The sequence below is a fragment of the Mus caroli genome, unplaced genomic scaffold (genome assembly GCF_978045245.1).
Source record: "Mus caroli unplaced genomic scaffold, Mus_caroli_1 scaffold_14, whole genome shotgun sequence".
NCBI lineage: Eukaryota > Metazoa > Chordata > Mammalia > Rodentia > Muridae > Mus > Mus caroli.
Window position 1 is genome coordinate 21636843 of NW_028227269.1, and position 21766 is coordinate 21658608.

Sequence of the window (21766 nt, forward strand, 5' to 3'; positions counted from 1 at the left end):
CACCACACACAAACTAATCCATATGCATAAAACTTAAGCAACAAGGTAAAAGTGCAATGTAAAAGGAGAAAGAGGGGCAGCTGGCAAGGCTGCATGGAAAGCCTCACCCTACACTGACAGACCTCTCTCCCTCTGCTCTTTCCCAAGCACGAGAGGCCCCACAAGAGTTGGGGAACCAGAGAAGGTGGAGAAAAGAACAGGAAATCCCCAAGAACTTTTTATTAACAGAAAAAGCTACTGTAACAGGATGGGAGCCATGTGGGTGACTCTCCTCACCAAGCTAGGCTCATCTGGGTCACACCAACTCCAGTCACCCAGGAAGCTCCTACTCACACCCTGCAGGCTGCTCAGACACAAACATCCCACCACTCCTTGGGGGTGGATTTCCCAGACTCCATGGTCACTCTCCCCAACATCCCGAATGGAATTTCTGACCTTCTCTTAAGACTTACACTTTTGGGACATCATTACTGTGTTTTTCCCCTCTTTGGGCCCTGGTAAATATGTTTCAGCCCCAGGGTCTCTGCATCTGCAGATCCTCCACCTCTCAGCCCTTCTTGCTGTCTGTTTCAGAGAGGGTCAGTCCTTGGGTGTATGTGCTTCTCTTGGAAGAGGCCTCTAGGATTAGCATCAATTCTCATCTACCTTCAGACTCTGGTCCTGTTTTGTTTAGAGCACTTTCTCAGACCAGGTACTGAATTCCCTTCTCCTCTTCTCTTTTCTTCTCTTTTTTTCTCTTTTCTTCTCTTTTCTTCTCTTTTCTTCTCTTTTCTTTTCTTCTCTTCTCTTCTCTTCTCTTCTCTTCTCTTCTCTTCTCTTCTCTTGTGTGTGTGTGTGTGTGTGTGCAGGCATGTGTGTGTGTATGTTACAAACTATATTAGTTAGATTTTTCCTGCTATGAACAGACACCATGAGCACGGCAACTCTTACAAAGGACAGCATTTCATTGGGGCTAGCTTACAGGTTCAGAGGTTCAGTCCATTATCATCAAGGAGGGAACATGGCATCATCCAGGCAGGCATGGCGCAGAAGGAACTGAGAGTTCTACATCTTCATCTGAAAGCTGCTAGCAGAATACTGACTTCCAGGCAGCTAGGACGAGGGTCTTAAAGCCCACACCCACAGTGACATGCCTACTCCCACAAGGCCACACTTACTCCAAAAGTACCACGCCTTCTAATAGTGCCAATCCCTGGGCTGAGCATATACAAACCATCACACACACCCTCATGCACACACACATGCACCCTCATGCACACACACATATGCACCTTTATACACATACACATGCACCCTTATACACATACACACATGCATGCTTTCCCATGCAGGATACAGAGGTTGACAAGAGAATGTTTTTTCCTTCTTTTTGCTTTTCTTTACTCTGCACTTCTCCCAAGACAGGGTTTCTCTGTGTAGCCCTGGCTATCCTGGAACTCACTCTGTAGACAAGGCTGGCCTCAAACTCACAGAGACCCAATTGCCTCTGCTTCATGAATGCTGTGATTGAAATTGTGTGCTGCCACTGCCCAGCTATATTTTCGTTTTAAAAAAGATTTTTAAATTTCTATTCACTTGTATGTCTGTGTGTATGTATGCTTAGAGAGGTGGGAAGAAGTCAGGGCTCTGCAACTGAAGTTACTGGTGACTCACAGAACCAGATGTGGGCGCTGTGAAGTGAATTCACAGTACTACTTGTTTGTAAGCGCAGAGCCAGGTCTACAGGCCTCAGAGTCCTGCCCCTGTTTTTGAGTCAGGGCCTCTCAATGAACCCAGAGAGTACTATTCACCATTTTGTGTAGACTAGCCAGCCAGAACTACCCTAGAATTGGTTCCTGTTGTCTCTATCCCACAGTGCCAGGGTCACAGCAAACAAGGACATATGTGTCTCTTTACTTGGATGCTGGGGATCTGAACCCAGGTCCTCATACTTACACACAGGGAACACTCCACCTCTCAGACTGTTGGGCACTGCATTTCTATATTTAATACTTTGCCACCGTGAACCCCCACAGTGCCCCCAAACAAGGCAGGGTACACACACTGTTTATAACTGTGAGTCAGGGCTGCATGACATTTCAGAGGCTCAGCATGAGGCCCAAGAGACTCTTCCTATCCTGAAGATTGAAACACTTTGTGACCTCCAGGGTTAGGGACTCAGGAAGGAATGTGATGGATATGGGTGAATTAGTCTTCTAGAAAGCTCCATTCTGGCACAATAGTGACAGTAGAATGGACACGCAGGAATGTGTCACACTAGGGGCTGTTCACTTCCCAGATGCTGATGTCCCTCCTTTTGGACAACAAACCAGCTATGGGGTCCCAAGTAAGGCTTCTTGTTCCTTCCCAAGAGGTCATTATCATCAAAGATGCTCATCACCAGACCAGACCTTTTACAGGCCTCTGCATCTGTATGGGACCAGCAGGACATCTGTGCAGCTAGTTCCCTGCGGTGGAGGAGGGGAAAGCAAAAAGCAATGTGTGGATGTGTGCCAGGGCCAGAGCTAAGGAGAACTCACTGCCCTGCAGCACACAACAGCTGCCCAATGAGGAAGTGATAGTATCCCCACAGGGACAGAGGTTGGCCAGCTAACATGGAGCACAACCAAGATGACCAACCCAAGCAGACTAGGAAGTGGCAATGGGGATAGCTGGAAAGACATGAAAGGCAGGGCAGATCCAGGCCCTCACGTTCCTCACCTAATGTCCAGCTTTACGGAAATCTTGGGGAATTAGCAAGTCAAAAATCTCAGGACACAATCGATGCTCGACTTCACAGTAGAAGCTCAAGGCTGAGCCAGAGGAACAGACACCTGTGTTATACAAATAGTCTTCTTCCTGTGGGCTGAGTCCACACCCTGTGGTTTTGAGACAGGGTCTCATGTATCCCAGGCTGGACACTGAACTCATTATGTAAAGGACGATGACTTGAACTCCTGATCCTCCTGCCTCGGTTTCCCAAGGGCTGGGGTTAGAGCCATGCACCACTGCATGCATTTTGTGGTGCACTTAGGGATAGACTTTAGACTTCAGTGAATCTTTGGCAAGCATTCTACCAACAGTTGTAGCCAACTCCAGCCTATCTTCCCTCCTCTCCCTCCCCCTCCCGTTTTCCTGTGACAGAGTCTTTTTTTTTTGAAACAAGGTTTCTCTGTGTAGCCCTGGCTGTCCTGAAACTTGCTCTGTAGACCAGGCTGGCTTGGAACTCACACAGATCCATCTACCTCTGCCTCATGAGTACTGGGATTAAAGGAGAGCCTCACCACCATCTGGCTATGATAGAGTCTTTCTATTCAGCCCAAGCCAGCCTTGAACTCAAGACACTCCTCAGTCTGCTGAAATTACTGGAGCACAGCATGCCTTAAGTGCTCTTTTGAAGGATATGTAAGACATTGCTACAAGCAGGAGAGGGCAGAGGCCTCCAATTCGTTCCCCAAGTCCCTCTACAGATGGACGTCTTGTGCAGTCAGTCCTGGTGGGATGGAGTCAGAATAGGCTTCTCTGCCTTGCTGCTCAGCACCCAGGCTCAGGTTAGCACATTGGCCCCAGGCTTGATGCAGCAGGTTTTTTGGGATCCCTGAGACAGCTATGAAATGACTCACACATGGACTCCTGATTGGCTGGGATGACAGGTCATATCAACTGTGTTCTGATGCTGCAGGCCAAGAAGCCAGGAATGGCCTTTCCCCCAGTAGCCAGGGGAATGGCATGGGGCCTCTAGGACTGGTTCTGCGTGGTCAATGACTCAGGCTGCCCTGGCCAGTGGCCAGCACCCAACACTCCTTGGAGGGTCCAGCAGTAACCCAAGGGAGCTGAGCCAGGCCTAGCATAGAACAGGGTAGAATATCTCTCAATGCTCCTGACTGAGCCTATGTGTGTCCCTCTCTAAAAGGAGCTGTAGTTTACTGTGTCAGGCTTCAATGGGACATGCAGATTTGGTGGTCCCTGGGTCAATCCCTGCCTACAGCCTTCCCTTCTAGCCATATGTTCTTGCTACCTTGATTTCTTTGAGTCCTGTCTCCTTAGCTGTAAACCAAGAGTGAAGGTCCCTGTGTGTGGCGTTTACAGCCTATTTCTATGAAAGGAAGGGAAACAGAAGCTATGAGGAGACAGAGACAAACTGAACCACCAGGCAAATGCTCAGTGGGGACATTGGAGGACTTTTACTGTGAAAGACCACAGGCTTCCTCAATGAGCTCCATCTGAGTACAGCACCCTGTGAGGAGGGAAGCCAATGACCTGAAAGGCTTCTCTTGCAGGTCACACCTAGCGCAGTGGCATTAAAAACCGTGTTCTGCGCTGGTAAAGAGCCTAGGGTCACTGTGATCTGGAAGCATCCCTGGGTAGGACCAGTGATGTCTTACTCCTATACTTCAAAGAGGAAATGAGGGGAGGGAAGGAAGGATGTAGCCAGGGAAACATCAGGGCAGGGAGCACAGAGGCTCCTGTTTCTGAGGGGCAGGTCTAGTACAGGGGTCCAAGAACCAAGGGCTTGCCAGACACAGGGGTTGGGTTTCAGGAGGAGGAAGGCCCCTTCTCTCATGGCAGCAGGTATCCTGGGAAGTCCATGCCTACTGTTTGGGAATAGGAGTGTGAGGGTTAGGGACCCTCAGGCAGTGGCTCACACTTCATACCATACATATTGCAAAGTTTACAGATACACACACACACCCAAACACCCCTTCACCTACACAGAGATGTGTTACCTCACTGACTACTCAGAGGCTCCCATCCCTCCTGGCTCCAGTGAGAGCCCAGGAGGAAAAGCTGTTAGAAGGAGGACTCCTTAGAGTACCACATAGGACTCCGGTAGATATCCCCCCTGGGAGCTCGCTATTCTTACACACAGGAATATGAGTCCTTTGCTCATTCATCCATCCAGCCACCTTTACCAACTATGCATGGACTTGGCCTGAAGGTGTGCTGAGCGAATGACCCTAACCTTGGGCAGATGGAGAAGATGCTGACTGGTGGACAGGAAAGATGGATGCTCAGAGGAAGCCTCAGTGTGCTCAGAGGTGAGTCACTATGACACAGAGAGAGCAGGAACATGTGGGGAAATTAGGGAGGGAGGGAACAGGTCATTACCTACAACCACTGAGTTGTCACTCAGTATATGCTGAGCTGTGAGCTATAGGCTGTGACTCATTGCAACCCCATCAGTCTGACCCATCTTCCCATCTTCTCTGGCTACGAATATCTCCACTGCTTCTGTTTCCATCCTGATGGCTGCCACTGGGCCTTTGCTCCCACACCTTCTTCAGGCTCTCTCCGAGCTCACATCTCTTACCTCCTGGAATACTTTGTCAAAAAGGGAAGCCTCTACACACAACCTTCTAAGCCTAACCTCTCTCCAGCTTTACTTTTCCCAATATTATAATGAGTTCAAGGCCCAGGCTTTACTTTGCTTTTCTTTGCCATTAGAAGCCAGAGACCTCAAGCTCACTGGGGACAGAGCATATTCTCAATACATGCTGAGCACAGCCATATGGCGTGCCAAAGTGGACAGCTGGCAACAGGCTGTGCCCCAGACTTATACATGCTTTCATGCACAGGCAGGTGGGTGGGAATGGAGGAGGTGCCCATCATCAGAGAGATCTTTCTACTGATCATCCTCTGACTTCTGACCCCATAGCAAAGTTCTGACATAAGATTAAGAACTGTCTGACCCAGACTCTCCTCATTCAGTGCCGAGGTGTGTGTGGCTACAGAGGAGTCACTTTGTGTACACCAAAGCATCCAAGGGCCTCAGGATGAGAAGAGGCACTATAGGCTAGACCTTGTACTCCTCTGACCTCTTTGTCTGCTCCAGCTTCCAGACATCAGTTTCCAGGCTTGAATGGACCCTACCATACACTTGTGCATGGATGGCATCTGGAGTCGAGGACCCTGGGGCCTGGAGGCATGTATGCAGGTGACATTCAGTCATATAGACTCAGGAACTGCTCTCTTTATCCCCAGCACTGCACACGATATTCCATTGTGTCTATTTTTGATTGAGGAGACCCAAAGACCCTCTTTCCAAGGACAAGGGCCTCTTTCTGGGTATCTCCTTCAGACTCCCTGACAACCTGGACAGAGTGTCTATGGAATGTGGGGGAGTGAAGAAAAAGGCAGCAGGAGATATCCTCTCCCTCCAGGAGATGAAGGCCAGAAAGGAACTCCACCCACAGGAAGTCCTGAGGACACCCTGTGCCATGAAATTCCCTCTATGAATGCTGTAGGAGCAAGGGTGTCTTGGGCTGGGGGTAGGGGTGAGGGAGACCCAGCCACTCCCAGTCTGCTGGGAACTGCTGGTCTAAGTCTCTAGGGAATTAGCTGCATTTACCAGAAGCCAGGGAGAGAAGTACTGCTTGGCATTTGCCTCTGCATCTTGCAGACCTCTTGAGGTAGTAGCCATTGGGATTAGAAAGAACCATGACACATGCACAATCTCTGAAACAATGGTGGTGATGCTGGCCTCATGGTTCATCCTGGTACTTACAGGGTTCTTCTTACCTCTCAGCCTCAGTTTCCAGACCTCCTCTGAGATCACTGAAGAGGCTGTCCCCACAGTATCTACAAATGGAATCCCTTTAATCCATAGCTCTAATGCTCTGCAGGCCTATTGGCTTTGAGGTGACTTATCTAGGGTCAAGTGGAGGCCAAGGCAGAACAGGGATCAGAACCACTGGGGGATGATGCACAGGCTCGACAAGCTGTTAGACCACGCCCGTGGAAAAGAAGACCACAGGTCACATAGGGCACTGGCACCTGGGTGAGCTCACAACATCCCTTCACTTGTCCCAAGTACCCAAACAAAGCTGATTGTGTGTGTGTTTACATGTGTATGCACGTATGTACCATGTGTGCATTTGTGTATGCATGTTCTATGTGTGTGTTTGTGTGTGTGTGCATATAATTCCTATGATCCCCCATTAACAGAAGCCTGGTGAGATACTGGTCACCCTCAGCTGCAATAACATTGTCACAAAGCCAGTGTGGGTGACGGTCATAGCCATGGCTCTCTGGACTCAGAATATTAATTATAACTCAACTGGTGACTGGGCTATCCAGATGCAGCTGTGTGTTGCTCCTGGACCTTTTCCCTTCTGGTCATTAGGATGGTTGATGGAGCATCCTGGCTGGGCTTGGGAAGACTCCAAGGAGCATCCAAGGTCCTGCTCTGGACCTTACTGGGGCTGATCCCAGCCAGACCTTTTCCTCAAAGCCCATATTGTCCAGACATGCTTCCCTGGCTCAGAAAATGGCACATAGAAAATGTACACATGGAGTAAAAATATATCCCAACACAGACAGCACACTACCGTCACCAATCTGGGCAAAGATACACACAATCAGCATCATGAATATAACTTAGCCCCCTGTAGAGCCAGCTCTGAAGGCCATCTCTTACATCCCTGTCTGCTGCCCACATGGGGACTGGAGGCCTCTTCCCAGTGAACAGTATTATGGGACTGTTCCTAAATAGTCTTGTACCTTACTCAGAACTGTTATTGTCCCCTGAGATCCTGAGGACAGACCAAGGAAGGAGGCCCTCTGTTACCTCCATTTCCTTGAGAGGGAAAATGGGGCTCACAGGGAGGCTAGTAATTGACTCAAGAGCTAAGTGGAAGTCAGTATGGGACCTGAAAGTCCTGTCACCCGAGCACAACTTCTCTTCCTAGGCTACAGCACTGTCTCAGTTTCCCCTTATGGTGCAGAGTCTCTCCATTCACAGCAATGATCATACTTGCAATGTTCTTACTGAACCAAGCACTGGTTTGCCCCAGAGCCTGTTCTAAAGAGCAGGAGGACCTAGGACTTCCCTTGCTCTGCAGACTGGGGGTAGGGGTGGGGACTGTGTCTGCCCTCCTCCCACCCAGCCAGGTTGACTGGACACCATGAAGTCAAGAGGGCATCACTTCATTCATTACCTTGCATCAATGCGTAGCCAGGAGCTATAAACAAAGCAGGCACTCAATACTCAGTGCTTTACAAAGGACTACCCCTGAATTCAGACTCAGACCAAAAATCCAAGATCTAGACTAGAAAAGCCATGCACTTCCCTAACAGATATGTGCACATTAGGGTGGGAATATGCACGTTAGTACAGGTACCCGTGGAGGCCTGAAGAGGGCACCCGATCCCTCAGAGCTGGAGTTATCAGTGATTGTGAGCCTCTCAAGATGGGAGGAACTGAACTAGGGTCTGCTCAAAGAACAGTAAGAACTCTTAAGCAGGGACCCACCCCACCAGTCCCCATATGTATTTTTATTAGATATTTTCACTATTTACATTTCAAATATTATCACCTTTCACGTTTCCCCTTTGAAAATCACCTATCACTTCCCCTACTACCTATGCTCCCCAACCTACACACTCCAGCTTCCTGGTCCAGGCATTCCCCTATACTAGAGCATAGCACCATCACAGGACCAAGGGCCTCTCCTCCCATTGATGACTGACTAGGCCATCCTCTGCTACATATGCAACTGGAGCCTTGGGATTCTTTTTGGTTGGTGGTTTAGTCCCAGGGAGCTCTGGGGGGTACTGGTTGGTTCATATTGGTGTTTCTCCTATGGGGCTTCAAACCCCTTCAGCTCCTTGGGTCCCATATGTATTTTTAACTGACTTTATTTTAGAGCAGTTTTAGGTTCATAGAAACATTGAGAGACAGGCACAGAGACATTCCCAGGGCCAATCTGGTCAACACCCTCCACCAGAATGGGGCATCTGTAGCATGGACAATCATTGTCCTCACTCGGTCTACAGCCTACACAGCATTCATGCTTTGAGCTGCATGTTCTGGGTTCACAGATGCATGTCTTCTACAATGTATACAGACCAGCTTCACTGACCTCAGATACCCCGTGCTCTACCTTGTCCATATTTTCTCAAAGTGTTTCAAAGCCCCCAGATTCAATAGGTTCCAGGAGTTTTGATTTGACATTCATGGGGTCAAAGTGCAGGCAGATGGTGGAACCTGTGGAAGGTCATCAGACACACAACCTGGTGGTTGCAGCAGAAATCACCAGACAAGTAGGTATACAAACAATGTCAGCTACTGATTTCCTCATCCTGCCTTCCCCACAACCTTGGTCAAGAGCCATGCTCCAAGGGGCTCACTGAGGGAGAAGAGACTCTGGGACATGCCATGTCACTCTTGGCTAAGTGGAACACCCACAATGCAAATTCCTCAGCCCAGGCCCTGCTTTATGTGTTAACCCTTGTTAACCAAATTGATTACAGAGTACACATGACATGATTTCATGCAGTCAGGAAGAAAAGTGAAATCATGATACTTGCACAGAAACAGAAGGAACTAGAAATCATTGTTAAGCAAAATGAAGCAGAATCAAAAAGGGAGGTATGTGTGGTGTGTTTGTATGTATGCCTGTGAATGTATGTATATGGTGTTTGTGTGCATGTGCTGTGTGGTGTATGTGTGTGTGTATGTGTGTGATTGTAAGTATGTGGTATGTGTGCATGTGTATGTGTGGTGTATGTGTATATATGTGAATGTATCTATGTGGTATGTATGTGACTGTGTGGGGGTATGTGTGGTGTGTGTATGTGTGTTACTGTACATGGTGTGTGTGCATGTGTATGTGTGGTGTATGTGTGTGAATATAAGTATATGGTATTATGTGCGTGTTTTTGTGGGGGCATGTGTATGGTGTGTATATTGTGTTTATGTGTGTGTGCTTGGTGTATGTGTGGTACATGTATGTTTATACGTGTGGTGTGTGTGTATGTGTTAATGTACGTATGTAGTATGTGTGACCTTATTAGCAGAGACCCAAGAGGACGTTCTTTCTGTATCCCAAGAAAATGACTGTTGGCCATGTTTCTGTTTTGTCTGTTGGGTTCTGAGGTTACAAGTGTGTAAAACCACATCTTACTTTCAATTGCATTTCAGTCATTGGGCACAAGCTGTTTTTACAGCCAACTTGTTGTGGTAAATATTACTTGTGGATTTCTTACCACCACATAAATTATAGATGTATGAAATAATAATAATAATATGAATAAGAGAAAAATAAATGATAATAATCTAATAATAAGAAATAAAATGAAATAATACTATGTATATATATATATATAAATTTTAGAAATATACATTTTATATAAAGATTTATAGATATATAGATTTATAGATAATATATTGATATATATATTTATTGATATATAGATAGATGTATAGGTGTATAGATATATACATATAGATATGTACTTATGTAGATTAATAGGTGATATAGAGATATATAGATGTATAGATTGAAGATATATAGATGTTATATGGATATATAGATGAATAGATAGATATAGAAATATGTAGATCGCTATATCGATATATTGTTGTAGGTTGAAATGTTACATAAGGACAGGTCACTGTATTGACTGTACTGATTAAGATATATAGATGGTATATACATATATAGATGAATAGATATAAAAATATGTAGATCGATATATCAATATATTGTTGTAGGTTGAAATGTTACATAAGGACAGGTCACTGTACTGACTTAAGGGAGTGAGGAAGATGGCAACCCAATAAGAACAAAACTGTGAGCTAACCTGGACACTTCAGACCTCCCAGCCAAAAACCAAGGAGCATCCAGAGTCTGGCTCATTGCCACAGGCACATATGTAGCAGAGGACTGCCTTATCTCTCTGTCCACAATGGGACAGAAGCAGAATGTACTTAAATAAATAAAAAAATTAATTAAAGAAGGAAAAATGAAACGTAATTGAATATACATACATATATATATATGTTATCTGGCAGAAAAAAAATGGCATTAATTCAATACTCTTTGACCTTGCTCCTGTGTGCAATATCAGTTGCTGTGATCTGTAACATGACACACAACTACAGCCAATGGCCTGTGTCACAATCATCTGAGCTGACTAAACCCTGAAAGAGCATTGGACATATCTCCAAAGTAAGAAATTCAATATTGCTTGGGCCAAGCTAAAGTCCCCAATTTACATATCTATCAATCTGGTCTGTCTTCATTCACAAGACATGAATAAATACATGCTGGAAAATTACAAAGTCGCTTACCCTATCACCATCAGGTCTTTTTTTTTAATGGTGACTCCAAGGTTAGTGATAACAGGTGTCTCAGCCGGGCATGGTGGCGCATGCCTTTAATCCCAGCACTTGGGAGGCAGAGGCAGGCGGATCTCTGAGTTCGAGGCCAGCCTGGTCTACAAAGTGAGTTCCAGGACAGCCAGAGCTACACAGAGAAACCCTGTCTCGAAAAAAAAAAAAAAAACAAAAAAACAAACAAACAAAAAAAAAACCCAGGTGTCTCACAAAAAGTGCCTCACTTGGCTACCCGTCCAGTGTAAGGAGAAAGAACAACCTTGGGATAAATCACACATCGGGTTAAATCTAAGCTGAATACTTAGCTTATATATATATAGCGCCATTCCATTCCATGACGTTGGTACTCGATAATGTAATAAGGACCAGCATTTATCACTCTCTGGCTAATGACTCTGAGCTCATTTATATTGTCAAAGAAGGTCTTAAATATTCCAACAAAGCTAAATTACAAGAAAAACACTCTAACCCCAAATGTATGGAGATGACAGAGTTCCTTAAAGAGGAAATGACCAAATCACTTAGAGAAATCCAGGAAAACACACAAAAAAAAAAATGTAGAAAAATCAATGAATGCCAAAAAGAAGGCCAGGATAACACAAACCAAAAAGTAGAGGAAGCCAAAATTCCTATAAATAAAGCCAAGAAAGAACACACCAACGGGTGAAGTAAACAAAACTATTCAATACATAAAAGTGGAAATAGAAGCAAAAAAGAAAACTAAAACTTAGGAAATAGTGGAAATAAAATTTAGGACTGCAAAAAGGAACTACAGAGGCAAGGTTCACCCACAGAACACAGACATGGAAGAAATATCTCAATCATTGAATAAGCAATAGAAGGAATGGGTAAATCAGACAGTGAAAATGTTAAGTCTAAATCTTCCTGATATAAAATATCATGGAAATCCAGGACACTGTAAAAGGACTAAACATAAGAATACTTAGGGAGAGAGGAAGGAAAATCCTCCTCAAAGTCTCAGAAAGTATTGACAACCAAATCCTAGAAGAAAAACTTCCTAACCTAAAGAAAGCACAAGAATCATCAAAACACCAAACAGAAGGGACCAAAAGAATAAAGTCTCTTCCCTGTGTAATAATCAAAACATACAGTTCAAGGAAAGAATACTAAGAGCTGCAAAGGTAAAAAGCCAGGAAAAACATAAAGGAAGATCTATTAAGATCACAGATGTCTTCTCCTTGGAGTCTGTAGACGCCAGAAGGGTTTGTACACATGTGCCGCAGAAACAACAGATGTCTGGATTTTAATATGTAATAAAATGACTACACCGTAAATGGAAAAAATTAAGATAGTCCACAATAAACTCAAATTTAAGCAAACATACAGACCTACACAAAGAGATAGAGGTAGAATCTAACCCGAGGAAGTTAAGGATACACATGAAAACATGGGTAGTAAATAATCTACTGTCTACAAAAGAATGGAAAGCACACACACAGCCCAACACCAACACCACCCGCAGCTGCAACAACAACAACAAAATACAAGGAGTTAGCAATCACCATTTATTGACTCATTCAATAAAAATAAGTTTTGATTTGGGAGAAAATGTAGTTGTTAAGTTGGCCCAGGACTTTGAGGTTTTTGTGTTTGAAAGCTATACAACTTTCTGTCTCAGGTTGCATGTGGGCAGTGAGGGTTTGAAGATACACTTCTGAGTATACTTTTGTGATTCTCACTGATCAGTAGTGACTTAATTCCAATAAATTCTTATTTTTTTTCCTTTTTTTTTCCCCAGACAAGGTTTCTCTGTGTAGCCCTGGCTGTCCTCGAACACACTGTAGACTAGTTGGGCCTCGAACTTAGAAGTCTGCCTGCATCTGCCTCCCGAGTGCTAGGATTAAAGGAGTGTACCACCACCACCCAGCCCAATAAATTCTTATCCTGTGCATTGTCCTGGAGTGTGAGTTGTGTTGAACCTCAGTGGACCCAACAATGTAAAGGCTTTACCACACTGCTGACATTCATAGCATCTGTCTCCAGTATGAATAGTCTCATAAAAAGAAGAATATACATAAAAAGAAGCTCAATTAAAAAGCTTCACCATACTAAATAGATTCACAATGTTTCTACCCAGGTCAAATTCTTCCATGATGAAGATGACTAAAAAATTGTGCAAAGGCTTTGCCACAGTAACTGTACTCAGAGGGTTTCTCCATCAGCCTTTCAATGGCTAGGAACAGATCTCATGACCGAACAAACTCTGAGAAAAGCAAACATTTAAATTGGGGTTTCTCTGCCATGTGGTTTGTCTTGTGTATGCCTAAAGAACTATGACATACAAAGGCTTTACTACATTCATAACATTCACGTGGGTTCTCACTTGTATGTGATCTTTTATGTCATCGTAGATGACCGTGACATCAAATGCTTTACAACACTGATTACCTTCCTAAGGTTTCTGTCTTCTATGTGTTCTTTAAAAATAATGGAGACTATAGAGTTGTAAAGAGTCTTTACCACATTGATTGCTTTTATGAGTTTTCTTTCCAGTGTGGAATCTTTTACGTTTTGAAGACGAGTGGGATATGCACAGGCTTTAGCACACTGACTACATTCATGAGGTTTCTATCGAATATGGGTACTTTTTTTTTTTTTTTTTTTTTCCGAGACAGGGTTTCTGTGTAGCCCTGGCTGTCCTGGAACTCACTCTATAGACCAGGTTGGCCTCGAACTCAGAAATCCGCCTGCCTCTGCCTCCCAAGTGCTGGGATTAAAGGCGTGTGCCACCTTTATGATTATAGAGACAATAACTTTGTGAAAAGGTTTTACCACATTGATTACACTCATAGGGTTTCTCTCCAGTATGTGTACTTTTATGATATAGGAGATGACTGAATTGTGAAAAGGCTTTACCACATTGATTAAATTCATAGAGTTTCTCTCCAGTATGTTTTTTTTTTACATTTAAATTTATTAGATATTTTCTTCATTTACATTTAAAAAGCTATCCCTAAAGTCCCCCTATATACTCTCCCAGCACTGATCCACTACCCACCCACTCCCACTTCTGAGCCCTGACATTCCCCTGTACAGGGGCTTATAGAGTTTGCAAGACCAAAAGCCTCTCTTCCCAATGATGGCAGACTAGGCCATCTTCTGCTACATATGCAGCTAGAGACATGAGCTCTGGGGGATACTGGTTAGTTTATATTATTGTTCTGCCTACAGTGTTGTAGACACCTTCAGCTCCTTGGGTACTTTCTCAGGCTCCTCCATTGAGGGCCCTGTGTTCCTTCCAATGGATGACTGTGAGCATCCACTTCTGTGTTTGCCAGGTATTGGAATAGCCTCACAAGAGACAGCTATATCAGGAAAGTATGTGTTCTTTTATGATATTGGAGATGACTGTGACCTGCAAAGACTTTACCACATTGATTACATTCATATGGTTTCTCTCCAGTACGTTTAGTTTTATGACGTTGAAGATGACTATGACATGTAAAGGCTTTACAAATTACATTCTTAGGATTTCTCTCCAGTATGTGTTCTCTCATGACACTGGAGATAACTGGTTCTCGCAAAGGCTTTACCACATTGATTACATTCATAGGGTTTCTCTCCAGTATGTGTTCTTTTATGATACTGGAGACCATTGTAATTTGCAAAGGCTTTACCACATTGATTACATTCATAGGGTTTCTCTCCAGTATGTGTTCTTTTATGACATTGGAGATGACTGTGACCTGCAAAGGCTTTACCACATTGATTACATTCATAGGGTTTCTCTCCAGTATGTGTTCTTTTATGACATTGGAGATAACTGTGACGTGCAAAGGCTTTACCACATTGATTACATTCATAGGGTTTCTCTCCAGTATGTGTTCTTTTATGATATTGGAGACTACTGAGTAGTGCAAAAGCTTTACCACATTGATTACATTCATAGGGTTTCTCTCCAGTATGTGTTCTGTGATGACGTTGGAGAATACTGTGTTGTGAAAACGCTTTACCACATTGATTACATTCATAGGGTTTCTCTCCAGTATGTGTTCTTTTATGACGTTGGAGAGTACTGAGTTGTGAAAACGCTTTACCACATTGATTACATTCATAGGGTTTCTCCCCAGTATGTGTTCTTTTATGATATTGGAGATGACTGTGTTTTGAAAAGGCTTTACCACATTGATTACATTCATAGGGTTTCTCTCCAGTATGTGTTCTTTTATGACGTTGGAGAAGACTGTGTTTTGAAAACGCTTTACCACATTGATGACATTCATAAGAATTCTCTCCAGTACGTGTTTTTTTATAATGTTGGAGATGACTGCATTTTTTAAAGGCTTGACCACATTGATGACATTCATGAGGTTTCTCTCGAGTATGTGTTCTTTTATGACATTGGAGATGACTGCATTTTTTAAAGGCTTGACCACATTGATGGCATTCATATGGTTTCTCTCCAGTATGGGTTCTTTTATGATATTGAAGATGACTGAGTGTTGGAAAGGCTTTACCACATTGGTTATGTTCATGTGTTTTCTCTCCAATTTGTCTTCTTTTATGACATTGGAGATGACTGGGACATGAAAAGGCTTTAGAACGTTCATTACATTCATAGAGTTTCTCTCCACTATGATTACTTACATACCTGCAATGAAAATTGGCACATGTGATATGTTTACTACATTAATTTCCCTGTTCAATCATTTCATCAAGATGAATAAAGTTTACAAATTGGTCTAAGGATAAAGGTGGACCAGATCATCTGGTTTTATCACTTTATATATGTTCATGGTGTTCTCCCTCATTATGGGTTGTTTTGCATCTTTCGAGATATCTGTGATGGTTATTACATGGCTGACATTTATAACATCCTTTTTATATGGGATATTTACATGATGTATTTCATCTATATGAGGAAAATGGAACAACTCAAAGCTTTATAACACTAATTGCTTTCATAATTTTTCCTGTAGCATAATTATACAACATTTGACTGTGAACCAGGACAAACAAAAGAATTTCCAAATTCCTAGTACCCATAAAGATTTTGTACAGTGTGAGCTTGGAGAAGTTCCCAGTAAAATTAGAAAACCAATTGATTGCAAACGTTTATCATATTCACAATGTCTACCAAAGGCAGAATCTGACATATTTTCTCACTGCTCTGGGATAGAAAGCAGTACATTGCTTCTTTCAATATCCCTATGCTCAAATGGCTTTCATCCATCGTGACACATGATATATACATTAAAAGAAAAATAACAGATGAAAGGTTTCCACATTGCATCCACACTGTTTGACTTTTTGTTCCTCATAGACATGTAATACATGAATTAAGGTTTCTCCTATGACAATACTCTTGACTCTCATAAACTGTACCCTAAACAAATGATCAATTTCACTATAAGAATATGAGTATCAACAACTTTCCCATGGATTATTTGCTTATCAGAAGGTTTTGGATATATATTTATCACTATTCGATGTGCAATATCTAAGCCTTGTAAGTCTATACACATTGTCAGATCAGTATAGGTCTAATAGAGGTAAAAATTGAATAACGGTATCTCTTAAGGCAATGTTTCCTTGTCTTGAGGAATGCTTTGATAGATAAATCAGATAACTACATCGAGGCAGAACATTTTTTTAAGAATATTATAATTAGGGTGGCGAGATGGCTCAGTGGTTAAGAGCACAAACTGCTCTTCCGAAGGTCCTGAGTTCAAATCCTGGCAACCACATGTCCTCTTCTGGAGTATCTGAGGACAGCTACAGTGTACTTACATATAATAAATAAATAAATCTTTTAAAAAAAGAATATTATAATTATAGTTACACGTGAAGCATTGACATTTTACACTGCTGATTTTCTTTAGAGCTTCCATAAAATAGTAAAATTTCCTCAGAGGCATAATTGCATCAGCTTGCACATGAAAATTACCTTTCATTTCTTCTTGAACTTTGACAATGTCTTTCAATATGATGGTTTTCCCAAGTGTAGCCTAAAAGACAGTACCAGAAAAATGAATGATATAGTATTGGAAATAAGGCAAAATTCAAGGTACTGTGAATTTTCACATCACTGGACACTATTTATTCAGCTCAGTCTTCCTTGTTCTCAATTGAAATAACAGAGCATCATCACTCACCAAGAGACATGTCTTCCCACTATTTTGAAAAGCAAAAGAAAATTCACAGTCATACCTATAACAGTGAGGTTCCAGTAGGTCTCCAGCATCACATCTTTGTAGAGACTCTTCTGGGAAGGATCCAGCAAATTCCACTCTTCCCCAGTGAAGTTCACATGCACATCATCATAAGTCACTGCATCCTAAAATGTCCCATACATGTGTACATCACAAAGCATGGTACTGACATCACTGTAAAGTAAATGTACGCTTCCTTGACCATATATTCATGTAATTCTGGTGCTTCCTCCACTGACTTCCTGATACAGAAGTTATAATCTAAGTACCATAACATTTTAAAGGAAATTGAGTTGAAGGTTCACCTGTGTTGCTTATGAACATTTTAAATGAATAGGGTAAAGACTTTTGAGAGGAATTCCAATTGAGAGGGAGATGTAGGGTGAAACAGATCAACAGTACTGAGGACACATCCCAGAAATTGTAAGAAAAATCACTAACAAGAAAAATCATGGACAAGCAGGGTGTATTTGTTCATGTCTTTAATCCCAGAGGCACGGGTAGGTATACGTCACTGAGGTGGATCCCTGTCTGTTCTATGTAACACATTCCAGGACAGCAAAGTTTACATATTAAGACCCTTACTCCACTGCAAAAATCAACCACAGAGACCAAAATGATAGAAAGAACTCAGTTGTTTACTACAGCTCCTACAAAGAAGTATACATTCCCTGCACTTCTGTACTCATCTAGCAGAAACAGGAAGTGTACCGCTTTAAACTGCAACATTAGTAAAACTTTATTAGCAATCAAGGCACATTTAATGGACCAATGGACAGATGAAAATATTAGTAATATAAGTGTTGAACATAAAAAGTAACATGAGGCAGGAGAGAGTGCTAATTCAGCCATGGAAAGCTCTTGCTGGTCTTCCAGATAACGGTGGTCAATTACTAGCATTTATGTGACCCATGGCTTTATGAACAGGAGTTCTGAGCCCACCTTCCAACAACACCAAGGATGAGGCACACATGATATTCATATTCACGCACACAGGCAAAACACTCCTATTTATTTAAAAATTTCAAAACAAACACAAAAGTTTGGGGAAATATCAACACTCAGAATCCAATGACTCTGAAGCCTCAGGCAGTATTGATGTCACGAGCATATGCCATTCTAAAAAACAGAGTATAATCTATGTGCCCATGGGGTACACAGGGGGACCCAACCCCACTCAAAGGAGAAACAGAGGAGAATGGAAGGAGGGAGTCTGGGTGGGCAGGGACCTAGAGTGACAGTGATCAGGGTGATAATGAATATCTAAATTATAGGATAAACAAAAAATGAAAGAAAGAAAAAGGAAAATTTTGAGTGTGTATACACTTTCATCTTCCCCAAGATGAATCTAGAAAGGCTCCTGCATGGTTGAAATGTCTAAAGTCTCTGCTGATACTCAAGACAATATCTTGACAGCCACATCTTGTAAAATCAGAAAGCAAGTTATATCTTTCCAACATAAAATGGCACTGAATACCCACTCCCATTCCAATCGATAGGAATGTGCACATAGAGAGAAAAGATTGGACAAAGGCAAGAAAAACAGCAGGGCAAACACCAAATCCTATAGCTTTGTCTCAAACACATTGGACTTCAATTCCTAAAGGCATAGATGGTGCTCTTCCTGTAACTTCTTATACATCTCTCAGTTTGGGTACTTCATCTCCCTGTAAGCATCTCTCCATGGCAGATTCCTCAATGTGTTAGTTTTCTCCACAACCTGTGGTCACAAAATGCAACTCAAGCATCAACCTCACCACTTAAATGCAAGGAACTCTCACAGAGTCTTCCCTGGGATCCTGACTTTGTCAAAAGATAGCTGGAGTGGTGCTAAACTGAAACCATAGAGAAAGAATCAATGACCATGGTATTTTCATCTTTCAGTTTCCAGAAGCGGCACAATGTGGATGATCCTGTGAAGTTTGGCTTCTAAATTAATGGACACTGCCTCCCTTGGATCACATTTGCAGCAGGTTTTCTTTAAGGTTCCATCCTGGGATGAGGAAATACTGTGAATACTCCTTCCATTAATTTAAAACACAGCAAGCAGGAGGAAGTGTTACACTCAGGGTACCTTCATAGGCATATACCCACAAGGGCATTTGCTCCACTAAGTTCACAGCCACTTTATGTATAACAGTTAGAAACAGGACAGAATGCAGATGTTCCTCAACTGAAATGTGGACACAAAAACCATGTTTCATTTACAAAATGGGATGCTATTTAGGTATAAAAAACAAGGACATCATGAATTTTACAGAGAAATGGATACAATTAGAAACTAATATCTGGAATGCGGTAACTCAGGCACAAAAGGACATGCATGTACGTACTCACTTACAAGTGAATAATAACAATAACTACAGAATATCCACACTGCACTTCATAGACAGAAAGACACTAAACGAGACAAGGCACAAATGAGCATGGTTGAATCTCACTCAGAACGGGGTATGAAAGAGACAGAAGAGGCAGATGGAAGGGAGAAAACTGGATGGGACAGTAGTTAAGAAAGTAGAAGGGGAGTGTTAGGAACAGGTGTGGTAATAGACAAGGGAAGGACAGAGAGCCAAGAAAATGAAATAAAATCAGCACTTGCTGGGAGGGAGCAGGGCTAGGGTGGGAACATCTGTAGAATGTGCCTGAGACTATGAATGGGAGGGCACAAATGTGGCTAGGGAAGTGATCTTAGCTGAGATAGATAGCATTGAGTTATGGACCATGAAGAGGTGACATCTTGCAGTCAGGCAGAACCACCAGTGAAGTGTTCAGTACACCAAAAAAACCAAAAACCTTTTCTCCCAAAATTTGTTCTGTCTGCAAGTAAGGCAGGCACAAAGTTGAAACAGAGACTGAGGGAATGGCCAAACTATACCCGACCCAACTGGTAACCCATCTCTTGGGCAAGCACCAAGGCTGGCATTACTGAGGATAATTTGTTATACTTGCAGATAGTAGCTTAGCATCATTGCCCTCTGAGTGTCTCCATCCAGCATCTGACTGAAACATATGCAGAGACCCACAGCCTAACATTGGACAGGGCTCAGGGAGTATTTTAAAAGAGTTGGGGAAAGAATTGACGGCCTCTGTAGGAATAGGAAGTCCATGAGAAGACCCTCAGAGTCAACTAACCCAGAACCTAGGAGACTCTCAGAGATGGAGCCACCAACCAAAGAGCACACACAGGCTGGGACGGAGGCCCCCACCATATATGTAGTGGATATGCTGCTCAGTCTTCATGGGGTCCCCAACATCCAGAGCAGGGCATGTCCCTTAAGCTGTTCCTGTCTGTCCAAACTGTTTCCCTAACTGGGCTGCTTTGTCTGACCTCAGTGGGAAAGGATGTGCCTAACCCTGCAGAGACTTGACATGCCATAGTTGGGGGATACTCAAGAGGTTCCCACCCTCCATGGGGAGATAAAAGGGAGTCAGTGATGAGGGACTCGGAAGGTGGAATGGGGTGGTTGTACCGATTAGAATGTAAATTGAGTAAAGAAATAGGAAGATTGAACAAAAACATATCAATAGAATAAAAATATACAAATCAAGCAATAATTTTACTCAATACTCAATATTTCAGGGAATAAGCCAAGTACAAAGATTTTTTTTTTTTTTTTTTGGCTAAAATATCACACAAATGACTTCTTCCTAAAGTTTTCAGTCTATTTTCCACTGAAATAGTATGATCTCAACTTCGTGTGGCTGCATTACTGTCAACACTCCAATCTTCCAGACCCTACAGGAAGAACCGATTAAGCTCCATGTACAGCTTTCTATGACTTTTGCCATCTCAATTTCTGATATTTTCCATATTCCTTCAAAAGAGACCAGAGATTCTGTCCAGCAGCAAAATCAGCTTTTGAAACAATTGCTGTTGTTGCTGTTATTGTTGTTGTTCTACCTTGCAGCTCTGCTGCTGTGATGGTTTCCTCTGAGCAGAAGCATCTCAGGTAATAAATGTTTGTTTTACACGGTTCTGTCAGATCACAGCCCATCCTACTGCGAGCTCAGACTAGAAACTGAAGCTAGAAAATGAAGGCAAAAATATTTGACAAACACTACTTCCTGCCTTGCTTTCTTGCTTGGTCACTCTCTCATGCTCTGTAGCCTCCCTCAGCCTTGAAACAGGCTGAGCTAGACTTTGACCTTGCTGCCATTAAGAAGGAGATTACCTAGTGTCTTACTCAGGGTTTCTATTCCTAAACAAACATCATGACCAAGAAGCAAGTTGGGGAGGAAAGGGTTTATTCGCCTTACACTTCAATACTGGTTCATCACCAAGGAAGTCAGGACTGGAACTCAAGCAGGTCAGAAAGCAGGAGCTGATGCAGAGGCCATGGAGGGATGTTCATTACTGGCTTGCCTCCGCTGGCTTGCTCAGCCTGCTCTCTTATAGAACCAAGACTACCAGCCCAGAGATGGTCCCACCCACAAGGGGCCTTTCCCCCTTGATCACTAATGGGGAAAATGCCTTACAATTGGATCTCATGGAGGC

At 42.9% G+C, this 21766-nt stretch overlaps 1 protein-coding gene across 2 annotated transcripts in view; it reads right to left on the reverse strand.

Moving 5' to 3' along the window:
• LOC147001198 (uncharacterized) overlaps positions 1–21766 on the reverse strand; it is a 50563-nt gene that overhangs the window by 14664 nt on the left and 14133 nt on the right. The window contains exons 2-4 of one of the 2 annotated variants that reach the window (XM_085830246.1): positions 17270–17396; positions 17007–17067; positions 12701–15710 (exon numbers count right to left, since the gene is read on the reverse strand). In XM_085830246.1, the coding sequence (XP_085686372.1) occupies positions 14585–15710; positions 17007–17067; positions 17270–17396 (1314 nt within the window). In that variant the 3' untranslated portion in view covers positions 12701–14584. Of the gene's footprint in view, positions 1–12700; positions 15711–17006; positions 17068–17269; positions 17397–21766 lie in introns of those variants that run through there. The other variant, XM_085830247.1, reaches the window with a different exon arrangement.